The sequence below is a fragment of the Rhinatrema bivittatum genome, chromosome 10, assembly GCF_901001135.1.
Source record: "Rhinatrema bivittatum chromosome 10, aRhiBiv1.1, whole genome shotgun sequence".
Classification (NCBI taxonomy): domain Eukaryota; kingdom Metazoa; phylum Chordata; class Amphibia; order Gymnophiona; family Rhinatrematidae; genus Rhinatrema; species Rhinatrema bivittatum.
The window spans coordinates 78623039-78636853 of NC_042624.1; the positions used below are offsets into that span (position 1 = coordinate 78623039).

At 39.0% G+C, this 13815-nt stretch overlaps 1 protein-coding gene across 8 annotated transcripts in view; it reads right to left on the minus strand.

The window, feature by feature from the left end:
- BRDT (bromodomain testis associated) overlaps positions 1-13815 on the minus strand; it is a 108159-nt gene that overhangs the window by 51823 nt on the left and 42521 nt on the right. For all 8 annotated transcript variants that reach the window (XM_029617679.1, XM_029617676.1, XM_029617680.1 and 5 more), the window contains 3 exons: positions 10764-10892; positions 6551-6742; positions 750-943 (listed from right to left, as the gene is read on the minus strand). In XM_029617679.1, coding sequence (XP_029473539.1) covers positions 750-943; positions 6551-6742; positions 10764-10892 — 515 coding nt within the window. The remainder of the gene's footprint in view (positions 1-749; positions 944-6550; positions 6743-10763; positions 10893-13815) is intronic.

Genomic DNA, 13815 nt, shown 5'->3' on the forward strand with positions numbered 1-13815 from the left:
TAATGGAGACAAAACGAATGGCCTGCTTGTTGCAGATTCAGACACCATTTTTTTTCAGTGATTTCTTGGGTTTACACTTCTATTTTCATCCATCTTTAGCATCTGCAATGATCCCTGAAGCAAGCACTGCATGTTGAAACTCAGCCATGTCAGGGCTAGGGTATTTACATTCAACAAGCTAAGCACCCCTGGCTTGTTTTTTTTCCTCAATTGTAAATTTGGGACTAGGTGCATTAGCCCTATATACTCATTAGTCCTTGTTTTCTCACACATTTGTTAGAGCCACCATTGCAATTTAAAGGATTTTTATCAGCTTGAGCTCATTGAGCTTTGTGTACTGTAGCAGCAGTGTCCTTAGCCCCTGGCAAGAGATAAGTGAGACCAGAGGAGATATGTACCAGGTTTCAAAGGGAGCTGTGGGCTCTGTGGCCTCTACCTATGGGCTATCACTATGATTGCTAATTAGAGAAAGAGGGAGATTGTCTTGGGTGGGAAGAGGGAAGAGTGGTGGTTATCAAGGAAGGCCAATGGATCCTCCTTCACTCATTGTAAACACTAGTGCACAGCCCTGTATGTTTGTCTTGATTAGATCGTAGGCGATGAGAAAGGACTGTGTCTTATGCAGCGCTGGAGAAAGATGCATATATATATGTCAAGTAATGCTATAGAAATGATTAGTAGCAGTAGTGCAGATTCCAACTAGGCTAAAAGGTTAGGTGAGACAGACCAGTAAATGGTTATGAACATACCTTTTCATGAAGGACTTAGTCTTGGATCCTTTCTGCTTAAACTTTTTTTTTATTTGATTTGTATCTTTCCTTTTAGATCTTTCTTTTCTGCGTTTGTCTTTTTTCTTCTTTTCTTTTTTGGACTTTTCCTTTTTCCTGATTTTAGAGAAAGGGGCTTCAGTCAAAGCCTTCAGCTGTGCATGAACTGCATTAAGCTGCGAGATAGAAAGGTTTTAAGTCTTTAGCCAAAACCGTGTGCAGTCATCCTCTTAATATGTAAGTCAAATATACATAAATCAACTTAACCTTATAATATCAAAGCCCACAATAAAGTAAGAGCCAAGGTTGAAAAAAGCTGAGCTCTGAAATTTCAGCATTTTATTTTCAGCCAAATTTACAATCCTAAAAGGTCGAATTTTAAAAACGGCCATGCGTGTAAAAATCAGCACTTATGTGCGTGGCCGGGCCCTGTTCAAAAGGGCTCAACCACGTGCGCATGTGCCAATACACGCACAAGTGCCAGGCCCTGAAAAAGGGGCGGGCCGGGACAGCAGCCATTAGCCAATGTCCTGGGGAAGCTCGTGCCAGCAGCCGGCCGGCACGCACAAACTACTTTTGTTCAGGAAGAGCAGTAAGTGGTAAAATAAAAAGTTTGTGTGTAGCTAGGTTGGGGTGGAGAGGGTAAAGGCAAGGAAGGTTAGGTGGGGGGGGGGGGGGGGGGGGAGAAGGGAAGTTCCCTCCCAGTTCGCTCCTTAATTGGAGCGGACTGGGAGGGAATTGGGGAAGGCCCAATTGCGTTGACGCACATAATTTGCAAAACTTCACCCCCCCCCCCTGCGTGCGCTGCCCGCACATGTGGTGTGGATTTTAAAATCCACACCACATGTGCACACAGCCAACAAATTTTATAACATGCGAGCGCTGGTACGTAAATCTTAAGCCTGCTGTTCATTTGCCTAGAGATTTAGGATTCAAAGTTAAATGCCTGGTGATGAAAGTCATTGCTAAGCACCTGATTTTTCTTCCACTTAACGGCTTCCATAGTTGCCAACTGTTTAGGATAATAAAGTTAGGATCCTAATGAAATTAGAAGCCTAGATTTTCGACTTCAGCCCTAGTAAATTTACAAAAGGGCCAATTTGGAAGCCTAACTACCAAAGATAGGGCACCTAAACCCTTTAAAAACGGCCCTCTAAACCTTAAACACTGAATCCTTTTAGTAATCCTTCTTTTGCCATTAAAACTGTCCAAAAATAATGTTATTCATTAGATGCAGAATCTACCAGAAAACATGAGTGTCAATCTTGGAAATGGATTAAAGTTTATGTAGAACTCATCCTCTGTTGGTCAATTTAGCATTTTGAATAGACCCAATTCTATCTTTAAAAATATGAATACAATTGGTCAGGAGCAAGCTACACCCTTAAAAGCTACAATGCTGTTAGTTTCAATTTTGAAAGTGATGTCAAGCTTAATAATTTGCTTCAACATACATCTATGAAATGAATGCAAAAATTAAAAAAAGGGGCAAGTGAGTACAATTGAATAAAACATAAGAATTGCCAAGCTGGGTCAAACCAAAGTCCATGAAGCCCAGCATCCTGTCTCACATAGTGGCCAAGCCAGGTTGCAAGTACCTGGCAGATCCCATAAAGTAGATCTAATTACTGTTACTCACTCCCAGGAATAACAACCATAGCTTTTAATTTACCTGGCTAATAACGTATCAAGGACTTTTCCTCCAGGAACTTGTCCAAACCTCTTAAATCCAGCTATGCTAGTCACCTTGAACACAGCATCTGGCAACAGACTGCACAACTTGATAGCTCACGGAATGAAAAAACAAACACTTTCTACAATTTGTTTTGAATCTGCTGGATGGTTTGTTTTTTTCTTAATGGAGTGTCCACTTGTTTTAGTATTTGAAAGGGTAAATAATGGTCCTTTATTTAACCCCATTCCACCACACTCATGGTTTTGTGAACTTTTATGTCTCCGCTCAGCCGTCCCTTTTCCAAGCTGAAGAGCCCTAGCCTGCATAGCCTCTCATCATAGGGGAGATGCTCAATCTCTTATTTTTGTCACCTTCCTCTGCACCTTTTCTAGATCCGCTATGTCTTTCTTGAGAAGGGGGTGAGCAGAAATACAAGATGTGGACACACCATAGCTCAATACAGAGGCAATAAGATATTTTGTGTTTTATTCTCCATTCCTTACATTCTATTTGCTTTTTTTGACTGCTGCGGTACACTGAGCTGAGAATTTCAATGTATTGTCCACAAAGACTTCAAGGTCCTTTTCCTGGGTAGTGACTCATCATATACTTTGAGTTGAGAATATGTTCCCCTATGTGTAACACTTTGTGCTTTTCTGTATTAAATTTTCAGATGCCAGACAGTTGCCCAATCTCATGCTCTCACAAGGTCCTTCTGCAGTTCCTTGCAATCCACTGCCATTTTAACAAATTCAAATATATTTTGCAAATTTGATCACCTCACTCGACCTTCCCTTTTCCAAATCAATTATGAATATATTAAACTGCACAGTCCCAATTCTGATCCCTGCAATACTCCACTAATGACTTATCTATTGGGAAAACTATTTAGTCCTACTTTCTATTTCTGGCCTTTTAACTTGTTACTAGTTCACAATAGGATATTGCCTCCTATCCCATGACTTTGTAATTTCCTGAGTATCATCTTCTGGGCGTCTTTGTGAAATGCCAGATACACTATAATCAGCCAGCTTACCTTCACTTTCATGTTTATTTACACCTTCAAATACATTCTATAAGACTGGTAAGAACACTTCCTACAATCATGTCTAACTATACGGCCAGACTAGACTTCCCCATTAAGCAATGTCTCTCTCTATAGCCAGTAATTTTCTTTCTACCATTTTGCCTGGCACAGACATCAGGGTCATCAGTCTATAGTTTCCCAGATCACCTCTGGAGCCCTTTTATTTAAAAACAGCCATGATGCCTGTAAACATTCAATGTGATGGCTTTAAAAAAAAAAAAAAAAAAAAAGATTACAGGTTAGCAATTTCATGTTTTGGATCTTTTAGAACTCTGGGGTGGATGCCATCCAGCTACAGTGATTTGTTAAATCTGATCTATTACAGTCTCCACTGACACAGATATTTGTTTTAGTTGCTCAATTTCCATCATTAAGGAATGCTTCAGGTGGGTATATTCCCAATATCCTCCTCCACAAAGACCAAGGCAAAGGTTTCATTCCATTTTTCCTGCTATTGCCTTGTCCTCCCCAAACACCCCTATCGCCCTTCAGTCATCTAGTGACCCTCCCCCACTAAGAGGCTTTTTGTTTCAAAATGTACTTTAATAATAAAACATTTTTTAATTTTTACCTCACTGGCAAGCTTGTTCTCAAAGTCTCTCTTGGCCTAACTACTGTTTTACATTTTATTTATTTATTTTTATATACCGGTGTTCGATTTTACATATCACATCGGTTTACATTTAAACAAAATTTGCAGGAACTCATGCGTTACCTTTGTCAAATACATTAAACATTTAAATATGGGGATTGTTAACAAGAGATATAAAAGAACATGGGGAATGGCTAACACTATGGGATGCACATTTAACTTACCATTAGGGATGTGCATATGTTTTCAACAAAATAGACAATAGCAATGAGATTGTCTATTTCGTCTTATTTCGGGAGCACCATAAAACAAAAAAAAAAACAAAAAAAAAAAAGATGAAATTTTGAAAAATTTGTATTTCATGTTAGTGTGCACAAACTGGATTTAGTGCGCCCTAACATGTAGTTCGTGTTCACAGAGTCTCATTAAATAGGAAAACTATACGGACTTAATGCACACTAATGGGACTTAATGCGCACTAACATCCAGTTAGCGCACTAAGTCCATAAATAGGAAAACTATAGCTAGTGTGCACTAAATAGAAATGTTACCAGTAAGTTAAAAAGTGTCAATTGGGGAGCAGTTTGTTAGCTAGAGGTATGATTCTGCATTCCCATTGGCTGTCTCCTTAGTTACTTGTTTGTGTTGCCAAGGTTACAAGGTGGTATTTGTGGGGGGATAGCCAGTGCCTGGTAGCAAATGTAAACAAGTGATATAATACCATCATAAAGTTCTAGTCAGAATAAGCAAAAGCATGTAATGCAAATGCATATTTTAAAATTTGCCAATCCCTTTGTATTTTAGGAAAGGGGCCCTGGCATTTTAGGATATGCATACTTTAAATTCCCCTGGTGTCTGCTGTGTGTTTGGGTCAGGGGGGAGAGAGACTGGTTGGGTGATGACTGGTGAGAGAGAGGTAGCCTGGCATGTGTGTGGGGGAAGGAGACTAGTGAGAGGGGGAGTGACTGGTTGGTGAGTGATGAGAAAGGCATCCTAGTGTATGGGGAGTGAGACTGCTTGGGGTGGCGATTGGTGAAAGAGGCAGCCTGTTTTGTGTGGGATGGGACTGGTAAGAGGAGAAGTGACTGGGGTCACATGGGAGAGGCAGCCTGGTGTGTGTGTGTGTGTGTGTGGGGGGTTACTGGGTTAACTGTATGGGGTGACAAGTCACCCCCCCACATACACACACCAACCAGTCTCTCTCCAACCTGTCACCCCATACATCCACCCAAGTCACTTCCCTTCTCCTCAATCACCCCCCCTCCACCCAAAACACACAGACTCATACCAAAGGAATTCAAAGTATGCCTATCCCAAATTGCCATGTCCCCTTTCCTAAAATACAAAGGGATTGGCAAATTGTAAATATGCATTTGCATTACATGTTTTTGCTGACTAGAACTTGATGGTATTATTACATTACTTGTTTACACTTGTTACCAGGCACTGGCCACCCCCCCCCCACAAACACCACCTTGCAACCTTGGCAACACAAACAAGTAACTAAGGAGATAGCCAATGGGAATGTAAACCATACCTCTAGCTAATGTAGGAAAACATGAAATAAATACCTCCCAAACAGTTTCAAAGACTAAATCTAACAGATAACAACATGAAATGAAACAGACACAAAAAAACAAAAAAAAACAAACCCAAAACTGTGCACATCCCTACTTGCCATTGCTTATGCTCTTACCTATTTTCATCATTTGGGTCTGCTTTCCATTTTTTAAACTATGCTCTTTTAGCTTTAACTGCCTTTTTACCTCACCATTAAACCACCTTGGCATTTGTTTGTTCTGCCTTCAACCTTTAAGTCATAGAATACATTTTATTTGGCTTCCAAAATGGTATTTTTAAACAGTGTCTATGCCTCATGCAAATTTAACATTTGCAACTGCTCCTTTTAGCTTTTTTTTTCCTAATTTCCTCATTCTAACAGTCTCCCTTTTTAAAGTTATATGCTACTGTGGTATTTTTAGTTAATGTCCTCTCTTCAGTGAGTCAAATTTGATTGCATTATGATCACTATTGCTTAGCAGCTCCACAGTAACCCCTTGCACCAGGTCGTCTAAAGTAGCCATTACATAAACTAGGGAGAAAAACCTAGTCTGCTAACAAATACCAGTAGAAAATGAGCAAAAATGCAAATAACCAATGTTAAATGGGTAGAAAATCTGCCCTATACCACATAACCCAAAATGGGGAATATAAAGTTGAAGAAATGCAATATAACCCGTAGGAAACAGATGAAGATAAAAAGGATTGCAAACCCCAGGCCACGTAAACAGTAGATTAAATTTTCCTCATTTCATCTAGCACATAAATAATGCCATGCTTTTAGACACGTATCAGGCTTGACCACTTCATTATAAACATTTTATTGCCGAAAGAAGTAAAACTTGGTTACAAGTCTCAGGGTTGCTTACTTGCTCCTGAAGCTTTGCAAGGTGCTGAGCTCTTTCCTCTTCTGAATCTTCAGATGAACTTTCTTCTGAGGATGTGTAACTGCTGCTGTCATCAACAGCACAAGGTTTACTGGTTTTGGTTATAGGTTTTGACAGTGTTATACTTTTAATTTGCTCATCTGGGATTTTGGCAAAATGCATTTCAAAAACATCCTACATAAAATTAAACAAACTGTAAGCAGCTTTCATAACATTTAAAGAGTACAAATACCACCTAAATTTAAATACACTGGTGACAATGTACACTTAGACTTATTGGACCATCTATGCCATTCAGTTATTTGTGCCTCCAAGATGAATCATCCTGCTGGAACAAAAATAGCAGGGTCCCAACAGCCAGGCTCATGAAAGTTTTCATGAAATGGTCTGTTCTAATCCAACAAACAGGACTGAAGTCTTCAGAGAAAAAAAATGAGTCTGCCCTAGGGATTTCTTTATACAAAGAGCTGCAATTTACTACTGCTAAGTTTACAATTCATCCCAGACACCAGGGATTTTTAAACTACTAAAGTTAATTAAAAATCTTTTGCTTGGCCATTTTCTTAGCATACTATAAGCTATGAACAGTGTTAAAGTGCACTGTATTTTCAGAGTTTCAAAATAGGGTGGACAAATATGGCCATTTAAAAAAGGTATATATATATATTTTTAAATATTACACTGAAAAACAAATGACCACTTAATTTGAAGAACCAATGCAATACACCAGTTTAATTGCATTTATCATGTGTGTAGTAAAGCAAGAGTGAATACAGACAAAAATATATATGGACCCATGAAGTTTAATATGCATCTTAAGGCCATCTTGCTAAAAATAGTGTGCTATGTAGTACAGCCTTATATGTGTGCCTTAAGACTGTCCTAATACATTGTTTAAGCATTAAAATTAAATGCTTACCTGCATGTATATGATGGACCATCACATGCAAATGAGGGCTTACTGGAAATGTGTCAGTCTTCCACTTGCTACATATTGTGGGCCGAGTAAAGGCAAAAATTTAACATCTGCCTCAAACCAAGTGCTAGATCTTCTCTGTGCACACTGTAGCTCAAAGTATCCTTTGCTAACTGGCCCTTTCAGTTTTACCCAGACAGCACAGAGGATTTCCTCTCCTCTTGAATCTCAGGGAAGAGGACATGCTGCCGTCCTTCTTACCACCCCCTGAACATAATCAAACCCCCCCACCCCTACCCCCTCCCAAATGGCAAAAGAATCCCTTACTGGAAGCTTGCCTTACTGTTTCAGAAGGGAGGAAGGGAACATCTTAGGTACCACTGCTGACGGTGACCTCCACCACTGGGGGTGCTTTGTCCTTATCCCAGGAAAAGGATGAAACACGTCTTATGACATTATTTGCTAGTGGCGATACCGCTGGTAGGAGGGCTGCAGATTGCCCATGAAGATTCAGCAACTCGAACATTGAGGCATGTTTCCGGAAGGGGGGAGTGCATTGGTGTGCAATGGCTGTGGGGGGATGGTTTGAAGGAAATACCCATGCTAACTAGTCCAAAGTGAAAAGGCTAGTTAGTACAGGCTTTTTTGGGCCACAGCTAAACATGGATGCTAAAAGCTTGTGTGTTAATATACAGTTTAGTTTAAAGGCTATGGTAGCTGGGGCAACTTTTAACTATGTTCTCAGTGAAAATGTTTGCATTTCATGTTAAGTTCCATTTTAACTTGCATGCAAAGATTTTACTTGAGTGCATGGGAATGTTTTTTGTTTTTAATTTGAGTTATATCGCATAAGCCCCATAGTCTTAGATACGGACCAGATTATATGCGTTTCTCTCCAATCCTATCAAAACATTTTACAAAATGTTTCTTCAGATGCTTTATATCATTCGCACTTTCATGGAAATTAAGTCTAATAATCAGATATTTTATTCCATTACAGCATTGTTAGTCCTTATTTAAAAGGATATATGCCAAGGGAAATATTGTTTCTGTTGGGGAAGCACGTGAATTATGAACTGGTTTATGTTCATAACAAAATGTTACAAGTGAATTGCAGCAAAAATATTGCCAACAAATGGTTTAAATACATAAAAACAAACAAAAAAACCCCCACCATGAGATTATCAGTTATACATTCATTTGTTCCACTCTCACAACAGGATACTCTTGCAGTAAAGCGGGATTCATGCAAGAAATGCACGCCCCTCCCTTTCAGATAGCAAAAACAAAGCACATGCCAAAATTTGAAAACCCTCAATCTGTAGATTTCATATTTTGATAGGCTGGGACATTCTATATTATCTGTTCCACTGAAAACCATTACACAGCAGAAATGATACTACAAAATATAAAAGCAACATGAAACTAAATCAAACAGCTCACATGATGCAACATTTATAAGAGACGAGGACAAAAAGAATGTCAAGGCTTTCTACCTTGGGACCTTTCCCACCTCTCCCACCAGTTATATTTTTCACACAAGCTTATCTGTACTGGAGGGATATTGTATTTTTATAGTTTAAACAGATGGATTTGTTGGCATGTTAAGGTCAATGCAATGTTCAGTGTGCTACTAGAGCATGAGGTACATTAGGTATGACAGTAACATCTAACCACGTATGATTTGTAAGATGAGTTTCTCTCGTATGTTTCTTTTTTACAACCACAGGTCACCAGGTGGCAGTGTATTGATTAGCTCAGTTGCACTGCAGGGTCATATAACCTTTGATCTAATAGGTCATTAGAGCTGCATTGCGATTGGTCCAAACCACATCAGAGTAGGCCTCCGAGAGTAACCCTTTTCCCAGTTGATCTCCAGAAACCCCCAAGCCATCCTGGGGCAAGTATTTCAGGGTCAGGGAATTTTCCATGTTCGATAGAAGCCTGCAACATCCCCCCCCCCCAAAAAAAAAGACAACCCCAGAACACCACATTGTCTTTTTATCCTGAATTCAACTCTAATATTCCAGAAAAACTCATCCCAACTGTGGCAATTCAACAATCTGCAGTTATTCTCAATTTCATTTCATCTTATAGTACGTTTTGTGTTTATTCATTATTCTGAAATAAATGTTTTCGAAGTTAAGTGAATCAATCTAAAGTCAAAACAGTTTTTCTCTGTCTAGCAACACAGAAAAATATGTTCTGCAGAATAGCTCATTTGGAGTAATATACAATATATTAATGTAGGCAGACAAAATTTAACCTGTGGACACAGAAGAAATCAGAATATTAGCATGGAAGGCCGAAGTAGGTCAATCATAAGGTGGAAGACTTAGAAGACTGATTGAAAATCCTACCCCTTTGATTTTTCTAACACTTTAACCAGCTGGCACTTATTTTAATAGGAGGGATGATGCCTAATCAGTACTTTATCCTTTAGAAAGTATGGAGGAAGGTGAGATGGGCCTCAGTATTTTATTTTTTCTAAATTACAGTAGATAGGGGGAAGAGGAAGAAATCACTGGCTTAGTGGCAATGTTTTTGGATGAACTTATCTCTGTAGTTTAGACATGCTAGGTGCTTATTTAGGTATAGTCAGTCATTTTTATTATCTTTTGTCTTTGTATGATATTTTCATCATAAAACGCTTTGGGCTTAATTGGAAATGTGTTTTTAAATTAAAAATAAAATAGACGATGTAGCCAGTTGATACTGATTTTCAGTGGAGGGATTGATTTATTAACCTGTGACGTGTTTAGTGACTAATTTCCATTGCCAATAATGGAAGCCACAATAAATACATGACAACAGACCAGTCATTAATCTGCTAGTCTGTTAAAGCTAGCAAGTTTAGCTAAAAATTCAGCTAAAGATAACCAGTTAAAACTAGCTGGTTATCTTGACCTCTCAGCAGCTTTTGGAAAAATGTAGTTCCAGTGGTATTAGGAGGCAAATCAAACTGAAGTCGGTTTACTTAGAATACACACACACACATATATACATGTGTATGTATATATATATTTTTTTATATTACTTTACAAAAAATATCAGCATTAAATTCTGATTTTGCTTATTTCCATCTCTTACCCAACAATTTATTGCAAGAGTTATTGGGTTCTGCTCCTTCAGAATTTTGACTTTATGTATATTTGGCTCAAATTCCATTTTCACAACATGGAATATATTGGGATGAGTGGGTCACATTTACATTTCTCTGATTGTAAAGTTGTATCCCTAATTTAAGTTAATAAACTTAACCAATACACATTAACCCACCTGAAGTTTTCTTGCCATTGTTACTACCTCATGCTCTGGAGGGTTGTACTTGTAACAATTCATGAACATTAATCGAACGTCTGCAGCAAATTCGTGTGCATCTTTGTATTTTCTATTATCCATTTTTTCCTAAAGGGAAAAGCAGAAAACCAACTGATTCATAAAAAGTGTAAAACAATTGTTTAGTTTCAAACAAAACCTGCAAGTCTCATTCATTAAAAGAATATGCACCCAAACATTATCCTCCTTTTACGAACCAGCCTGGCCCTCCAGCAGAGGCTTTTTATAAGGTAGATTCCTTTGACAGACAATATAAGTCTTCTTGTGGATTGTGTAAAAAGGGGATATTCTTGAATCTGCTGTTAGGCAGCATTCTTTACTTGTACCAGGTGCTCTCCAAAGATAGCAGGACAAATCAGTCACACAAGTGGGTGACTTGACAGCACTGAGAAGGATAGCTCAGAGCTCAAAAAGACAGAAGATCTTTCTAGGCACGCACAGAGGTTCCTACATAACCACCACCATGCAAGTCTTCTACTACACTGACTTTCAACCCTACAAGTAAGTGGGTGGAATTGTGTGACTGTCTATGAAGAAAACCTGTTCAGGTAAGCAATGTTGCTCTGCTTGTCGATAGAGAAAGCAATCAGCCACAAGTGGGAACTCCCAAGCTGAGAGTTGCATGCTTTTCCTATCAAGCAGGTAACATGCAAGCCATGCTTTATTAGCAGTCAAAGATGAAGGCATTAACCAGACTTTTGAACACTGCTTGCCTGAAATTGCTTTTGATGTGAGGTGGTCCCTAGACAGCAATGAACTGACAGCGAGCTTGGAAGAGCATGTGGCAGCTTGGCAGATACCTTCTATAGACACAGAGTGAAGATAAGCTAAGCAAGCTAGTGTAGCTCAGAGTTGATGGCCTTTTCTATTATTTTGAAGTTACTATCCTAATTGAGTTTAGTAATAAGAAATGCAATCTGAAATTGAAGTGGACAGAGTTTAATTTATAATTGAACATTCCCATTTGATTAGTTTGAAGGAGATGAAAAGCTGAAGATCTTCCATAAGATTTTGTTTTTTTCAAATAAAACTAAGTTCTTCTGCAGTCCAAGGCATGAAAAGCTTGCTCGCCCTTACTGGCATATGGCTTGGGAAAAAAAAAAATGTTAGTAAGACAATGGATTTCCATGAAATTGTGATACCAGTTTTCGCAGAAACTTAGGAATAGTTTTGAAAACTACTTTTAATGTCGAAAATCGGAATATGAGGAGAGTAAGTTACTAAGGCTCATAATTCACTTACTCAGCAGGTAGAAGCTACTGCAATAAAAAACAAAAACACAAACTTTCCAAGAAAGGAATTTTAATTCTGTGGTCACTAGAGGCTCAAATGGCGATTTGAGTTAAATAAAGACTATATTCAGATCCCAAGAAGCAGCGGGATCTCTAACTGGAGATTTAAGATGGTTTAGACTGTGAGAGATGAGAAATACTTTTGAATAGATATGATACATTGCTTTAGTGCTGAGGTAAACTGACTGAGGTAGTCTTTAGACCAGAATCGGATAGTTTTAAAAAGATACTGAAGTAAGAGAACAGGACAACTGAAAGCACCTTTATCTGACACCAGGTGTAGAATCGTACATTTTAAAAAACACACTAAGATTTTCTGTTAGCATAATCCTTTAGCTGATTTTCAAGGCCAATATACAGTAAGTCAGCACGTGGACAAGTTAGACGGCTAAAGTTAGCCAGATAAGTATTTGTTATCCACCTATAACATAAGTGTTAAGTGAAATACAAATAAACAATCCAACAATATAAAACAGACTAAAACAAAGTAATTAAAACAAACAATTCATCATATAAAATAAACAAAATAAAAAAAAACCAGTAAAAAAATATTAAATAATATGCTAAAAAGCTTCCTGAAAAAGGAGGAGGAGGAGTGTCTTAAGCTGCTTTCTAAATTTTGATAAATCATCTCACTCATTATGGCAGGCAAGGCATTTTAACATACAGGCCCCATGGAGAAAAAATGCTTGATGACAGGTACTAACCAACACAGATTCAACAAGCTGTGATGTGTTTTCACAGGAGGGGTTCCACTATTGCAGGGAGGGGGGGGGGGGGGGAGGGAATGTTGCTGCAATAGTGGGCCTCTCCCCCCAAAACACATTGCGATTTTATTGCATGTTCTTTTTGTGTCACAGTAAAATACATGACATAAAAGGTGGTGGCAAGTGGCCCTTTAGTGCAATGATGGCTGCCAACCCCCGGCTCCTCTGCTGCTCAAACACCCCTCCCCCCGTCACTCCCAGAGCCCATCTTACCTTAACCTGGATCCTGCATCAGGGACAAGTGCATCCTGGCATCCATGCTGGTCGGCGCCATTTTGCAAAGATGCACCCGTCCCCAAAGCAGGATCCAGGTTAAACGGGGGGAGGGGCAGGGAACTTAGACTTGGGAGGGGCTGCCACGTGTATTGACATTATTTTGGCAGAGTCAGAACTGCCTCGACTGGTGGCCCTAGGTTGCAGTAGGGGTCAGTACTGATCCCCACTCAACCCGCAACCTCCCCATTTGGCCGCAAATTTTATTTTATTTTTTTAAACAGCCACTTTAAATGTATGGTAGAAGCCTTGGGACCCACATTAGAGTCATCAGCCTCCCTCTGCACATCTAACACTTCACTAGGAGGAGGTGTTATTTTAATTGCGGCTGACCACCTTCTTGGTCAACCACTATAAAATATTAAGCATCAAATTGCTTATTAATGACCTTATTTACCTGTATTTGCATTATTTATGCATGCAAATCGAAGGCAAAGAAGGTCAATTTAATAGGGGAGGGTATCCGGGTGAGGAAATGCAAGATATCACGTATATTTCATGATACACGCGATACAACACATGTTAAGAGCCTTAACATAGTTTGATGAATGACCCAGCAAATGAGCAGTTTTAGGTGGATTTTTCTCACTAGAGTTTAGGGGCCAGCAAGGTTTTTAAATACTTAAGTTAGTTATGCTTTAAAATTCTTAAAAGCAAAAC